We start from the raw sequence: 17,191 nt of genomic DNA on the forward strand, positions 1-17,191 counted from the left end.
ATTCACATCAGTTCTAGCACACTGATATGAATCATTGATGAGTCTATTCACATCAGTTCTAGCACACTGACATGAATCATTGATGAGTCTATTAACATCAGTTCTAGCACACTGATATGAATCATTGATGAGTCTATTCACATCAGTTCTAGCACACTGACATGAATCATTGATGAGTCTATTCACATCAGTTCTAGCACACTGACATGAATCATTGATGAGTCTATTCACATCAGTTCTAGCACACTGATATGAATCATTGATGAGTCTATTCACATCAGTTCTAGCACACTGACATGAATCATTGATGAGTCTATTCACATCAGTTCTAGCACACTGATATGAATCATTGATGAGTCTATTCACATCAGTTCTAGCACACTGATATGAATCATTGATGAGTCTATTCACATCAGTTCTAGCACACTGATATGAATCATTGATGAGTCTATTCACATCAGTTCTAGCACACTGACATGAATCATTGATGAGTTTATTCATGCCAGTTCTAGCACTGACTCAAATCAAATCAAATGTATTTATATAGCCCTTCATACATCAGCTGATATCTCAAAGTGCTGTACAGAAACCCAGCCTAAAACCCCAAACAGCAAGCAATGCAGGTGTAGAAGCACTCCTCACCTCCTTTGTTCTTGAAGTACTCTGTGTCTTTCCACATGAGAGGGATCCGCAGGTCTGCAATGACAAAGAACAGTCAGAGTGACAGTGAAATCCGTCACAAATGTAAGATATACACAACCACAAACTCATACCACACACACACACAATATTTGATCTCCTCCACCAGGCAGTTACTGTCATAATGCGCGTCCGCGCTTGTGTGTATGATGATGAAGCCCATGCTCTGCACTGAGCTTACTCACTAAACGGCTTCCTGTCGACCCAGTCAATCAATGATAAGTCACAACTTCTGTTCATCAACTGTGTGTGTGTGTGCGTGCCCCTCCAGCTGTGAGCAGTCCGAAGCAGACAGACAGACCTCAGAGCCCCCTGTCCTCCTGTCCTCCCACTGAACCAGCGCAGTTCATCATAATCGTTTAATTACCTCTTCTCTCTCCTACTCCCACCCTCATCCTTTCATGTCAGTTTATTATGATCCCCATTGGCTTTGCCGAAGCAGCAGCTACACTTCGTAGGTCTACAAAAAACATGACAAGTAACAAAACATTGATAGACAAGGAAAGCCACACAAATGTCAAATACAACGATATCCAAACAATGCAACTAAAACATTATACAAACAATACAACTAAAAAAATGATGTGTGTTAGAGTGTGCCCTCACAGTCTCCGCCTTTCCATTAGTTGTTACTTTGTATCAAAAACATTTTTAAAGGTCATTTTTCTGTTTGCTTGAGTAATGGGAGATGGAAGGGAGTTCCATGCGATCATGGCTCTGTATAAAACTATGTGTTGCTGTCAATTCCTTTTGGACTTGGGGAACATGAAGAGACCCCTGGTGGCATGTCTTGTGGGGTATGTACGGGTGTCTGAAGAGACCCCTGGTGGCATGTCTTGTGGGGTATGTACGGGTGTCTGAAGAGACCCCTGGTGGCATGTCTTGTGGGGTATGTACGGGTGTCTGAAGAGACCCCTGGTGGCATGTCTTGTGGGGTATGTACGGGTGTCTGAAGAGACCCCTGGTGGCATGTCTTGTGGGGTATGTACGGGTGTCTGAAGAGATCCCTGGTGGCATGTCTTGTGGGGTATGTACGGGTGTCTGACCTGAATGTTATTTGATTATGCAGACACTCTGGAATTTGTCACAGTATTCCTAAAAAAAACTAGAAGAGAAGCAGTTAATCTCTCGTCAACCAGGAAAGACTGGCATGCATGTTGTTGATATTGGTTCTCTATGTGCTGTTAAGGGCAAGGTGTGCTGCTCTGTTCTGAGCCAGCTGCAGCTTTGCTAGGTCTTTCTTTGCAGTACATGACCATATTACCAGACAGCTATCAAGATAGGACAAGACCAAAGCCTGAACAACTAGTACAGTAGACTTTTGTCTAATGATAATTGACCATCCAATGTTATACCTAGGAGTTTTGCTTCCTCAACTTGCACAATGATCACACCCTTTAATGAGTAGGAGTATGTTTACATGCAAACAATAATGAGACTATTGTGGATAGTCAGATGAATATAATAGTTCAAATTAATACGTTTACATGCTTTGGAAGAAGAACGATTTCCTTAATAATCCTGTTTACATGGACACATCTGAAATCAGGTTACCTGATGGCACTCTGATCAATACCGAAAATCACCAATCAAACTAAACATTCTACCACAGCGACCATGTTATTTTTGGGAAGCATGTTTGATTCTGAGTTCGGACATAATATATCATGTTTGTTTGTGAAAACTACTTCTAAGACTCGTACATTCAGTTGTTCCGACTTCACTCGCGCTAAAGAGGGAGATTTGAGCTCCCGGTGCTGGCACATGAGCAGATCAGATACACCACTGGAATGCCCTATTTCATTTTTGGATAAAAAGACGTGCCCGTTTTAAGCGCAATATTTTGTCACGAAAAGATGCTCGACTATGCATGGAATTGATAGCTTTGGAGAGAAAACACTCTGACGTTTCCAGAACTGCAAATATCTTCACTGCGAGTGCCCTAGAACAAAAGCTTCAGGCAAAACCAAGATGTTTCTGCAACCAGGAAATTAACAGGATTTCTGAGGCTACGTTTTGCATTATCTCCTTATATGGCTGTGAATGCGACAGGAATGAGCCTACCCTTTCTATCGTTTCCCCAAGGGGTCTGGAGTATTGTGACGTATTTGCAGGCATATCATTGGAAGATTGACCATAATAGACTACATTTGCCAAGTATCCGCACGGTGTCCTGCGTGGAAATTGGTGCGCAAAACTCAGCTGCTGGTATTTTTCCATGGGATTCTGAGAAAAACCATGCTTCCACGAACGGCATATCAATGAAGAGATATTTGACAAAACACCTTGAGGATTGATTCAAACAACGTTTGCCATGTTTCGGTCGATATTATGGAGTTAATTCGGAAAAAAGTTCGACGTTTAGGTGACTGAATTTTCGGTTCGTTTCGGTAGCCAAATGTGTAGTAACAAAACGGAGCGATTTGTCCTACACAAAGAATCTTTCAGGAAAAACTGGACATCTGCTATGTAACTGAGAGTCTCCTCATTGAAACATCTGAAGTTCTTCAAAGGTAAATTATTTTATTTGATTCCTTTGCTGGTTTTTGTGAATATGTTGCGTGCTAAATGCTACGCTAAATGCTAAGCTAGCCATCAACACTCTTACACAAATGATTGATTTTCTATGGTTCAAAAGCATATTTTGAAAATGAGATGACAGTGTTGAGATGACAGTGTTGTTAAGAAAAGGCTAAGCTTGAGAGCAGGCATATTTATTTAATTTAATTTGCGATTTTTAGAAATCGTTAACGTTGCGTTATGGTAATGAGCTTGAGGCTGTAGTCACGATACCGGATCCGGGATGGCTCGGCGCAAGAGGTTAAGATGTTTACACGTCATGATAATTCAAAAGATTGCCCAGAAAACCAGGTGTTTTAATCAGCAGATGCTTATTTAGATTTTGACCGTACGCCAATTAATATAAGTAGAATAAGGTGTTTACATGACTATTGCATATTCTGCCTACTGGCATAATCAGTTGAATATCGAATTATTACTGTGAGCTCACTGGCTTTGGGTGCTGACATGTAGAGTGCGGAATCAGCCGCATACATACTCGTTCTAGCTTTGTGTAAGACCAGTGGCAAATAATTTGTAAAAATAGAGAAGAGTAACGTTCCAAGGCAACTGCCCTGAGGGACACCACATTGTACATATCTGATGTTAGAGAAGCTTCCATTGAATAATATTCTGTTTTTTCGTTGATAAACAACTCTGTAGTGAAATAGTCATTGAAATGATTAGCAATATCGAAAGTTATATTATAAATAAACCATCACCTTCAATGAACGCTGGAGATTAATTGGGTTTTCTGCCCATGATATCATTTAAGGTACTCCAAAATATTTTTCCATTGTGCTTTATGTCATTTATCTTTATTTGGTAATACAAGTTATTTTTCTTTGTGTTAAGTTTAGTCACAACATTTCTCCATTGACAATATGTCAACCAATCAGATGAGCAGCATAACTTGTTTGCTACCTCTTTTGCATAATTTCTTTAAACCATAAAATGTTTAAATCCTCACCCCTCGTTCCCTCCCCCTCCACATCCTCACCCCTTATCCCCCAACCCATTCCTCCCTCTCCCCAAACCCATTCCCCCAACCCTCCCTCTCCCCAAACCCATTCCTCCCTCTCCCCTCAAACCCATTCCTCCCTCTCCCCTCAAACCCATTCCTCCCTCCTCCCCCCTCAAACCCATTCCTCCCTCAAACCCATTCCTCCCTCAAACCCATTCCTCCCTCAAACCCATTCCTCCCTCAAACCCATTCCTCCCTCTCCCCCCAAACCCATTCCTCCCTCTCCCCCCAAACCCATTCCTCCCTCTCCCCCAAACCCATTCCCCCCCTCCCCCAAACCATTCCTTCTCTCCCCCAAGCCATTCCTTCTCTCCCCTCAAACCCAGTCCTCTCTCCCCCAAAACCCAGTCCTCCCTCTCCCCCAAACCCATTCCCCCTCCCCCAACCCATTCCTTCTCTCCCCCAAGAGCCATTCCTTCTCTCCCCTCAAACCCATCCTCCCTCCCCCAAACCATTCCTTCTCTCCCCTCAAACCCAATCCTCCCTCCCCCAAACCATTCCTTCTCTCCCCCAAACCCAATCCTCCCTCCCCCAAACCATTCCTTCTCTCCCCCAAACCCAGTCCTCCCTCCCCCAAACCCATTCCTCCCTCCTCCAACTCATTCCTTCTCTCCCCACAAACCCAGTCCTCCCTCTCCCCTCCCCCCAGTCCTCCCTCTCCCCCAAACCCAGTCCTCTCTCTCCCCCCCAAACCCCCCCAACCCAGTCCCCCCCAACCCAGTCCCTCTCTCCCCACAAACCCAGTCCTCTCTCCCCCAAACCCAGTCCTCTCTCTCCCCCAAACCCAGTCCTCTCTCCCCCCAAACCCAGTCCTCTCTCTCCCCCAAACCCAGTCCTCCCCCCCAAACCCAGTCCTCTCTCTCCCCCAAACCCAGTCCACCCCCCAAACCCAGTCTCCTCCCCCAAACTCAGTCCCCACCCCCCAAACCCAGTCCTCTCTCCCCCAAACACAGTCCTCTCTCTCCCCCAAACACAGTCCCTCTCTCCCCCAAACCATTTCTCTCTCTCCCCCAAACCATTTCTCCCTCATTATAACCCCCCTTTGACTCAGCCTAACCCCGTATCCCACACTCAGCTTTTAAATGAACCCCTTTCCATAACCCACATACCCTCACCCCTCCGTAGTGGGGGGTCCTCCTTGGAGGGTGGCTATGAGACCCAGAGACGATCTTGCTTATCATCATGAGCCCTCCCCCCTCAGCATGACGGACAGCATATGCATGGCATAATAAGAGATGAGACAGGGTGTCAGGGCCTGATGAAGTGGACTACATGAAGCTCTGCTATTGGGTAGACATGCAGCTTTCCTTTACAAAGGTACACACACACACACACACACACCTGGGGCCTACCTGAGATGGCCACCTTTCCTTTACAGGGTAGTCTGTCGTCCGTGGGCCCTGCGTCCGATGACCTAGTCGAGACAGAAAGAAGAGGATGACAACAACGGAAAATCTAATTGTAAACCCTGCTCAATTGCCCACTCAGACCACATTAAACCCTTCACCCTATGGGTATAGCTCCATTTATGCACCTAAGTTCCTACCCCGCCCCCTTGCCCTGCCCGTTTGCCCTCTGACCTTAGTGCAACCCTCTGCATGACCTGGGCCTCCTTCATCCTCTGCAGCTCCGACATGTAGGCCATGATGCGGGTGTTGCAGGTGAGCAGGCTCTTGGAGGCCTCCAGGGCCTGTTCTCTCTGGGAGCACGCAGCCAGCAGCTTACAGGCCCCGTCACGCATCCGGATCTCATGGTCTATTTTCTTCTGGATGTTACTGTCCTGCAGGCAGAGAGAGACAGGGAGGGAGAGATGGGTTTGGACATTTTACTGACTGGAACAGGGTTGGTCTTTGAGTGTGGAGTGAGACTGTAACAAGAGGGTAAGTGTGACAGTTCAGTTTAAATGTGACAATGACTGTGAAGAAGAGCGTTTGTGTTTATGGGAGAAAGAGGGCAAACGTGTGTGTGTGTGTATCTCATGGGCCCATTAGTGGGGTGTATCCATGAAAGCATTCTGGTGTCTCTGTGCGTTGAGGCGTGGGTCAGTCGGGGCACAGAGGAGTCAGGAAGAAGCTGTAAATATGCCCTTACACCCTTCTGCCTCCCCTCTGGCACGCAGACACCAAGATGCTTAATCATTTAACATACACACCTGTCTATATAAGATCCCACAGTTGACAGTGCATGTCAGAGCAAAACCAAGCCATGAGTTCCAAGGAATTGTCTGTGACAGGATTGTGTCGAGGCACAGATCTGGGGAAGGGTACCAAAACATTTCTGCAGCATTGAAGGTCACCAAGAACACAGTGGCCTCCATCATTCTTAAATGGAAGAAGTTTGGAAACACCAAGACTCTTCCTAGAGCTGGCCGCCCGGCCAAACTGAGCAACCGGGGGAGAAAGGCCTTGGTCAGGGAGGTGACCAAGAATCCGATGTTCACTCTGACAGACCTCCTGAGTTCCTCTGTGGAGATGGGAAAATCTTCCAGAAGGACAACCATCTCTGCAGGACTCCACCAATAATGCCTTTGTGGTAGAGTGGCCAGACAGAAGCCACTCCTCAGTAAAAGGCACATGAAAGGCACCAAAGAAACAAAATTCTCTGGTCTGATGAAACCAAGCTTGAACTCTTTGGCCTGAATGCCAAACATCATGTCTGGAGGAAACCTGGCACCATCCCTACGGTGAAGCACGGTGGCGGCAGCATCATGCTGTGGGGATGTTTTTCAGTGGCAGGGGGACTAGTAAGGATCAAGGAAAAGATGGAAGGCGCAAAGTACAGAGAGATCCTTGATGAAAACCTGCTCCAGATCACTTAGGAACTCAGACTGGAGCGAAGGTTCACCATCCAACAAGACAACGAGCCTAAGCAGACGGCCAAGACAACACAGAAGTGGCATCAGGACAAGTCTCTGAATGTCCTTGAATGGCCGAGCCAGAGCCTAGACTTGAACCCGATCGAACATCTCTGGAAAAATCTGAAAATAGCTGTGCAGCGACGCTCCCCATCCAACCTTACAGAGCTTGAGGGGATCTGCAGAGAAGAATGGGAGAAACTCGCCAAATACAGATGTGCAAAGCTTGTAGCATCATACCCAAGAAGACTTGACGTTCTAATCGCTGCCAAAAGTGCTTCAACAAAGTACTGATAAAAGGGTCTGAATACTTATGTAAGTGATTTAAGTTTTTATTTTTAATAAATTAGCAAAAATGTCTAAAAAACTGTTTTTGATTTGTCATTATGGGGTATTGTGTGTAGATTGATTAGGGGAAAAAACAATTTAATACATTTTAGAATAAGGCTGTACAGTAACAAAATGTGGAAAAAGTCATAGGTACACACACACACAGTCACACAGTAAAAAGTTTGGGCACACCTACTCGTTCAAGGGTTTTTCATTTATTTTTAGTATTTTCTACATTGTAGAATAATAGTGAAGACATCAAAACTATAAAATAACACATATAGAATCATGTAGTAACCAAAAAAAAGTGTTAAACAAATCAAAATATATTTTATATTTGAGATTCTTCAAAGTAGCCACCCTTTGCCTTGATGACAGCTTTGCACACTCTTGGCATTCTCTCAACCAGCTTCATGAGGTAGTCACCTGGAATGCATTTCAATAAACAGGTGTGCCTTGTTAAGGCCGTCATTGTAAATAAGAATTAGTTCTTAACTGACTTGCCTAGTTAAATAATGGTTAAATATATGTATTTATTTTTAATGTTCACCAAGGAGAGAGACAGAGGGGGAGATGATAGAGAACAATATAAAGAGAAGGATGGACCTTAGGGAAAAGCAGGAGAGAGATAGAGAGCAAGATCTGGGTAGAGTGGGCCTCTCTCTCTCTCTCTCTCTCTCTCTCTCTCTCTCTCTCTCCAGGAGGGAGCGAGGGAGGGAGGGGCGGGTGAAGGAGGGGCAGGGCCAGGAGAGGGAAGGAGGGAGCGAGCGAGCGAGGGGCAGGGCCAAGAGAGGCCCCAGGGAACTGTGGGATATGATCATGGGGGCGAGAGGAACGCACATCAGCAGACTGTCATTAACACACAACACATGGGCTCTCTCTCTCTCCTTCACATAGACACGCAAGCTTGTCACACGTAAACATACACTTGCAAGCACATACACCCTAGTTTCAAGACATGCACAAAGAAACAGGCTCAGACTTTGTTCGTCTATCCATCCCTCATACACACAAACACAGAGACATAGCCTATGCTAACACATACACAAACACAGAGACATAGCCTATGCTAACACATACACACAGAGACATAACCCTATGCTAACACATACACACAAACACAGAGACATAGCCTATGCTAACACATACACACAAACACAGAGACATAGCCTATGCTAACACATACACACAAACACAGAGACATAGCCTATGCTAACACATACACACAAACACAGAGACATAGCCTATGCTAACACATACACACAAACACAGAGACATAGCCTATGCTAACACATACACACAAACACAGAGACATAGCCTATGCTAACACATACACACAAACACAGAGACATAGCCTATGCTAACACATACAAACACAGAGACAAACACACATACACACAAACACAGAGACATAGCCTATGCTAACACATACACACAAACACAGAGACATAGCCTATGCTAACACATACACACAAACACAGAGACATAGCCTATGCTAACACATACACACAAACACAGAGACATAGCCTATGCTAACACATACACACAAACACAGAGACATAGCCTATGCTAACACATACACACAAACACAGAGACATAGCCTATGCTAACACATACACACAAACACAGAGACATAGCCTATGCTAACACATACACACAAACACAGAGACATAGCCTATGCTAACACATACACACAAACACAGAGACATAGCCTATGCTAACACATACACACAAACACAGAGACATAGCCTATGCTAACACATACACACAAACACAGAGACATAGCCTATGCTAACACATACACACAAACACAGAGACATAGCCTATGCTAACACATACACACAAACACAGAGACATAGCCTATGCTAACACATACACACAAATACAGAGACATAGCCTATGCTAACACATACACACAAATACAGAGACATAGCTTATGCTAACACATACACACAAACACAGAGACATAGCCTATGCTAACACATACACAAAAATACAGAGACATAGCCTATGCTAACACATACACACAAATACAGAGACATAGCCTATGCTAACACATACACACAAACAAATTCCACCAGACGCAAATATACAAAAAATAAAATAAAATCACCCAAAACCAATGGCTTGTTCAAGTAGGACAGTGGTTCTCAACCTTTTGCGGTTACTGTCCACCAACAAAATGTTGCTCTACCTGGAGTACTCCTAAAGTACACTTTCATATGCATTTTACCAGTTAGATTTTGGTCTCATGATTCTTCAAGTAGCCCCTATGGATGGGCCAAGTAGCCCCTATGGATGGGCCAAGTACCCCCAGGTGTCCTAGTACCCCTGTTTGGGAACCACTGAAGTAGGACACTCTGTCATAGTTTGGTTCTGGCACCATGGGTTACGATGCCTGATAGAGAACTGGGGGGGGGGCATTAAGCCTGATCACTAAAAATAGACGGCTGTTTGATAAGGTCCTGAGAACATCATATATGTCATCCTCTGCAGAAACAATAAAAATGATTTTCCAGCACTGAACGTCAACCCTGTTTGGAATTGACCCTGTAACCACGCGGAATTGACCCTGTAACCACGCGGAATTGACCCTGTAACCACGTGGAATTGACCCTGTAACCACGCGGAATTGACCCTGTAACCACACAGAATTGACCCTGTAACCACACAGAATTGACCCTGTAACCACACAGAATTGACCCTGTAACCACACAGAATTAACCCTGTAACCACACAGAATTAACCCTGTAACCACACAGAATTAACCCTGTAACCGCGCAGAATTAACCCTGTAACCACACAGAATTAACCCTGTAACCACACAGAATTAACCCTGTAACCACACAGAATTAACCCTGTAACCACACAGAATTGACCCTGTAACCACACAGAATTGACCCTGTAACCACACAGAATTAACCCTGTAACCACACAGAATTAACCCTGTAACCACACAGAATTAACCCTGTAACCGCGCAGAATTAACCCTGTAACCACACAGAATTAACCCTGTAACCACACAGAATTAACCCTGTAACCACACAGAATTAACCCTGTAACCGCGCGGAATTAACCCTGTAACCGCGTGGAATTAATGCCTTAAAAATGCCTCGTTGGGGTATTTATGTACCTCCATTAACGATAGCAACACAGTGGCAAAGCAGTTCAACCACGATCCTGTCCAAGGCACAGACTTCTCCCTCTGGTCTGAGTGTGTTTCCCAGTCTACAGCCAGAGTGCTGAAGTCACCAGGGCCTGAACGAAATCTGCAGTGGTCTAATGGTGGAAGAACCAGAGGATTTGTCCCAATACATATAGCACTGAACAGAACCAGCAAATGTAATAAACTATCCACAAACAACTCACAAGACACACACTGGTTGAATCAACTTTGTTCTCACGTCATTTCAAATAAAATCTTATTGGTCACATACACATGGTAAGCAGATGTTATTGCGAGTGTAGTGAAGTGCTTATGCTTCTAGATCTGACAGTGCAGCAGTATCTAACAGGTAATATCTAACAATTCCACAACAAAACCTAATACACACAATCTAGTAAAGGAATGGAATGAGAATATATAAGTGTAAAATATATGGATGAGCAGAGACAGAGCGGTTAAGATGCAATAGATAGTGAAGGATACAGTATACAATATATACATATGAGATAAGTAATGTGAGATATGTAAACATTATTAAAGTGGCATTATTAAAGTGAATAGTGTTCCATTTATTAAAGTGGCCAATGATATCAAGTCTGTATGTAGGCAGCCGCCTCTCTGTGTTAGTGATGGCTGTTTAACAGACTGATGGCCTTGAGAAAGAAGCTGTTTTTCAGTCTCTCTGTCCCAGCTTTGATGCACCTGTACGGACCTCGCCTTCTGGATGGAAGCGGGGTGAACAGGCAGTGGTCCGGGAGGTTGTTGTCCTTGATGATCTTTTTGGCCTTCCTGTGACATCGGGTGGTGTAGGTGCCCTGGAGGGCAGGTGGTGATACAGCCCGACAGGATGCTCTCAATTGTGCACCTGTAAAAGTTAGTGAGGGTTTTTGGTGACAAGCCACATTTTTTCAGCCTTCTGAGGTGCTGTTGTGCCTTCTTCACTACACTGTCTGTGTGGGTGGACCATTTCAGTTTGTCCGTGATGTGTACGTCCAGGAACTTTCCACCTTCTCCACTACCGTTCCATCGATGTGGATAGGGGGTGCTCCCTCTGCTGTTTCCTGAAGGCCACAATCATCTCTTTTGATTTACTGACATTGAGTGAGAGGTTATTTTCCTGACACCACACTCCGAGGGCCCTCACCTCCTCCCTGTAGGCCATCTGGTCGTTGTAATCAAGCCTACCACTGTAGTGTCGTCTGCAAACTAGATGATTGAGTTGGAGGCGTGCATGGTCACGCAGTCATGGGTGAACAGGGAGTACAGGAGAGGGCCGAGAACACACCCTTGTGGGGCCCCAGTGTTGAGGATCAGCGGAGTGGAGATGTTACTTCCTACCCTCACCACCTGGGGGCGGCCCATCAACAAAATTACGTTGAACCAACATGGAATAGACGTTTAATTGACGTCTGTGCCCAGTGGGAATGGACGGCTTTAGGCATACGTGCGACTGTCGGGAGAGTATCAAATCAAACACATAGTGTGTGACTGCTGCCAGCTGTTCTCACACAAAGGCCCTGAGTGTTCCAGTGCAGCTGGGCCCCTGCTCAGAGGGGAGCGGTGTGTGTGGATGTGGACAGAAAAAGCTGTGATTGTATATATATGTGTGTGTGTGTGTGTGTGTGTGTGTGTGTGTGTGATCTGGAGCAGAGATACAGCCTAGGGGTTCTACATAGCAAACTTTCCATGGGTCCAGCTCTATGAAAGAGTACACTACTAGCTGGGGGTCGGTGGAATTCATGGGTCCAGCTCTATTATGAAAGAGTACACTACTAGCTGGGGGTCATGGGTGCTGCTCTATGAAAGAGTACACTACTAGCTGGGGGTCGGTGGGGGTCATGGGTGCATGCGTGTGAGAGTAGGAATGTTTTAGTGTGATGTTTCAAATGCCTTTATCGCGGTCGGTATCGCAAGAATTAAGGTGAGTATTTTTTTTTTTCAGTTTCATGGGCGTTCTGTTTTTTTGGTCTCCTCTCCTTCACTTCTTCTGTGCAACTTCCCACTCGCACAGACACCAAGCTCCTTCCCCTGCCACTCACAACAACAAAGAGACTAAAGATCACTTCTTTCTCTCTGACGCCAAGCAGTTTCAACTCGCTATTTGAATCTGAGGTTTGGTCCGACATAAAAAATATAAAAAAAATCGGCCATATGGAAACCAACACACATTATTTTACTGTAATAGGAGGAGAACTTAACATTTGTAACGATACCCTTTTTATGTCTCAACTCCCACAATGTTGAACAGATCTTTCGCTTGACATTAAAAATAAATATAATGTGGCAACTCACGAGACCTGTGTTAATTTTCTATCATGCCTGAAACCAGAAGTTGGTGTTTATTAACCAATGTGCATTGTCCATAATTCTGGTTAAATTTGGAACCAAAATGTCATTTTTATAGACAGACTTGAAAGCCAAATCAGTGATTACTACAAATAAGCAGGTTAAACCATTTTGATGAAATAATGCCATTATTAGTTGGTATGATGGTTGTGAAGGGTTTATATTTAGCCTAGATGTCCTTTTACAAGCCCTGAATTCATTAGATTACTGCTGACTGTTTGAAATGCAGTGTATTGACCTTAATTATACAACAAAGCTTATTTAGAGAGAAAGGTTTTAAAAAATCTATATATCGTGAATCGCCCACGAGTAAAAAAAACAATAATAATACAACCATCTGATTTTAGGCTATATCACCCAGCCCTATGTGAATGTGTATTTGCATGTGTGTGAGAGTTTAGTTTGAAGAGACCAAGCTTGTCCATGGTGAAAGGAAAGTGCCTAAGAGCTTCACAACAACAAGCTCATCCGTTAAGAGTAGAGACTGGCAGCTAAGCCAAGCACTGCTTACAGACTCACTAAGACCTTCTGGCAGACTCACCCTCATGAACTGAGATTAGCTTGGTTTGTTATCAATTACACAGGGCTAGTACCACTTGTACCTCAAAGTGTCCTCAAGGCCCAGGTTTTAAAGGTGTGACTAAAATAAGTAGGCTAATCTGAGAAGATACTGAATTTTACCAAATTAATTCATTGGCGTGCACATTCAGAGAGTTAAAACCTCCAGAATCTTTTTTCAATTTTCGTCTAAAACGACATTCCCAAATCTGAGCTCAAGACCTGAAGCAAGGATTTGCATATTCTTGACACCATTTGAAAGGAAACACTTTGAAGTCTGTGGAAATGTGAAATGAATGTAGAAGATATAAAAGATAATACAAAGAAAAATCATGCGTTTTTTTTGTAATTTTTGTACCATCATGCAAGAAATGCAAGAGAAAGGCCATAATGTATTATTCCAGACGGATCCAATTAACCATCGTTTCTCTGTTCAAAATTTTGTATCAACAATTCCCAAATGTACCTAATTGGTTAATTAATCACTTTTGAAGTTCATAACTCTGCACTCTCCTCAAACAATAGCATGGTGTTCTTTCACTATAATTAATAGCTACTGTAAATTGGACAGTGCAGTTAGATTAACAATAATTTAAGCTTTCTGCCAATATCAGATATGTCTATGTCCTGGAAAATGTTCTTGTTACTTCCAACCTCATGCTAATCACAGCCTACGCTAGCTCAACCGTCCCGAGGGGGACCCACCAATCCTGTAGAGGTTTTAACCCACTGTGCCCCGGTAGGCCGTCATTGTAAATAAGAATTTGTTCTTAACTGACTTGCCTAGTTAAATAAAGGTTATATTTAAATATGATATTTGGGCCATAATCTCCCAGCCCTAACTCCACTACATTCCATTGTCTGCCAATCTAACAGGAATGGGAAAAACTCTAATGAGAATGATTGGCATAACTGACTGTCCGGGAGCTGCAAGAGGAAATTAATTACACACAAAACCATTATGCACAGCAGGGCGCCTATACACACACAAGCATAATAGACAGTAGAAAAGGCCCAGTGTTAAATTGTAGGTTGGAACAAAGCCACAAACTACTACACATGTTCAGAGCGCTGGCTCGTTAACTGATTAGCTGGCTTTTCCTGTAAGCTAACGGAAGAGAAAAGAGAGGAACTGTTAAGATAGGCCTAGGTAAGACCCTGATCAAAGTCTCCTATGATCTCTCTCAACGACACCACTTGGATTCTTCTCTTCATCCTGGAATTCAATTGAAGAAAGACAGAGCGAGAGACAGACAGACATACAATGCAGAGAGAGGAATCTGCTGTAGAAGAGAGGAGGAATGAGGGGAAGAGGACATGGTGTGCCAGAAAGAGATAGACCCCACTTGTGGTGCCTGTACACACACACATACACCCCACACACAGTCACACCCACACTGCTGGTGGCTGCGTGGCACTCTCTAATCCAGGGCTTTTCTGTGTCTGAAGCTGGATGAGGAAATCAGGGCTAATCAGATGAGCCGTTCTAGCTGGCCCTTAACCCCCCTAACCCTCCCACTCTAACCTTTCCCTAATATAGACTTCCAGCAGACATTGCAGGGGGACCTTGGACCCTGGGTGACTACACACATAGACCACACGTCCAAAACATGCATTCACAAACACACCAAACGAAAACAAACACACCCTGACTTAACGTCACTGCTGCTGCCTTATTTAGAACACACACACACACACACACACACACACACACACACACACACACACACACACACACACACACACACACACACACACACACAAGACATAGAAGTAGATAGCAAGTAGAAGATGCTTGTGGTGATGCTGTGAGCAGGACCATTGGCTCTGCCACCTTGTCATATCATATATCGTGAGATTTTCAGTGAAAACCTCCTTCCATCAGTAAGGGCATTGAAGATGAAACGTGGCTGGGTCTTTCAGCATGGCAATGATCCCAAACACACCGCACGGGCAACAAAGGAGTGGCTTCGTAAGAAGCATTTCAAGGTCCTGGAGTGGCCTAGCCAGTCTCCAGATCTCAACCCCATAGAAAATATTTGGAGGGAGTTGAAAGTCCGTGTTGCCCAGCAACAGCCCCAAAACATCACTGCTCTAGAGGAGATCTGCATGGAGGAATGGGCCAAAATACCAGCAACAGTGTGTGAAAACCTTGTGATGACTTACAGAAAACGTTTGACCTCTGTCGTTGCCAACAAAGGGTATATAAAGTATTGAGATAAACTTTTGTTATTGACCAAATACTTGTTTCCCACCATAATTTGCAAATAAATTCATTAAAAACCTACAATGTGATTTTCTGGATATTTTTTTTGTACCTAGTGTACCTATGGTGAAAAGTACAGGCCTCTCATCTTTTTAAGTGGGAGAACTTGCACAATTGGTGGCTGACTAAATACTTTTTTGCCCCACTGTAGGTGTGGACTGTGGTAAAACACACACACCTTTCAATCAGACATAGAGTGGTGTAACACGGATCATCGTGAACTGTTCTCCCACTAAACAGGTAGGCCATACGAGGGCCTGACAGACAGCCTATATAAATGACTGACTGGTTCCTGTCTGCTGCGAGAGATGCCTGCCACACTGAATTACCTGTCTGGCTGCTGGAGTCTATCTACATACACATAAATCTATCCCCTGCAGAGGCATCCATCACTTTGACTGTCTAATATACTGCTCTCTATCTCTCCTCCATCCCTCTTCCACATCTCCTCTCTCAACAGGCTTGTAGGAGGCACCCAGCAGCTCATCAGGAAAAACCAACCAGAATGATTTGCCGCTTCTAAAAACAAGTCGGGACAGAGAGAACTAAATTGTATTTTTTTAAATTTTATTTCACCTTTATTTAACCAGGTAGGCTAGTTGAGAACAAGTTCTCATTTACAACTGCGACCTGGCCAAGATAAAGCACAGAAGTGTGAACAGACAACAACACAGAGTTACACATGGAATAAACAAGTCAACAACACAGTAGAAAAAATAAAAAAAGAGTCTATATACATTGTGTGCAAAAGGCATGAGGAGGTAGGCAAATAATTACAATTTTACAGATTAACACTGGAGTGATAAATGATCAGATGGTCATGTGCAGGTAGATATACTGGTGTGCAAAAGAGCAGAAAAGTAAATAAATAAAAACAGTATGGGTTGAGGTAGGTAAATTGGGTGGGCTTTTTACCGATGGAATATGTACAGCTGCAGCGATCGGTTAGCTGCTCAGATAGCTGATGTTTCAAGTTGGTGAGGGAGATAAAAGTCTCCAACTTCAGCGTAAAGGAGTAAAGGACGCATTTTATGTCTGAATGTGAGGTAAAAAAGGGTGCACTATTGACTGAGCATGTGGAATGTGTGTGGCTCGGTTCTCACAGATGATAAATGACATACATACTGTAGTGGCCGCTCTAACAACGAAAAGCAATGTCTTCAAAAACGGAAGGCCCTCGGGAGGAGGCAAGATAAGGTGGGACCACTCGAGCCAATGAGAGGCCAGATAAGGCATGTGAAGAAAAGGCACAAGGGGTTTACACTACTTACCACAGCCAAAGTTTAATAATCTGTATCTTAAAAATTCATGTAACAAATATTTAGCCTTTTTTTGATTAATTTAAGGTTAGACATAAGGTAAGCAGTGTGGTTAAAATCACATTTTGAG

At 44.0% G+C, this 17,191-nt stretch overlaps 1 protein-coding gene across 12 annotated transcripts in view; it reads right to left on the minus strand.

Moving 5' to 3' along the window:
* Window positions 1-17,191, minus strand: part of rtkna (rhotekin a) — a 112,441-nt gene that overhangs the window by 13,252 nt on the left and 81,998 nt on the right. For all 12 annotated transcript variants that reach the window (XM_052461156.1, XM_052461155.1, XM_052461153.1 and 9 more), the window contains 3 exons: window positions 5,863-6,062; window positions 5,635-5,696; window positions 643-696 (listed from right to left, as the gene is read on the minus strand). In XM_052461156.1, the coding sequence (XP_052317116.1) occupies window positions 643-696; window positions 5,635-5,696; window positions 5,863-6,062 (316 nt within the window). The remainder of the gene's footprint in view (window positions 1-642; window positions 697-5,634; window positions 5,697-5,862; window positions 6,063-17,191) is intronic.

This window comes from Oncorhynchus keta, chromosome 14 (genome assembly GCF_023373465.1).
Source record: "Oncorhynchus keta strain PuntledgeMale-10-30-2019 chromosome 14, Oket_V2, whole genome shotgun sequence".
In the NCBI taxonomy this organism is placed as follows: domain Eukaryota; kingdom Metazoa; phylum Chordata; class Actinopteri; order Salmoniformes; family Salmonidae; genus Oncorhynchus; species Oncorhynchus keta.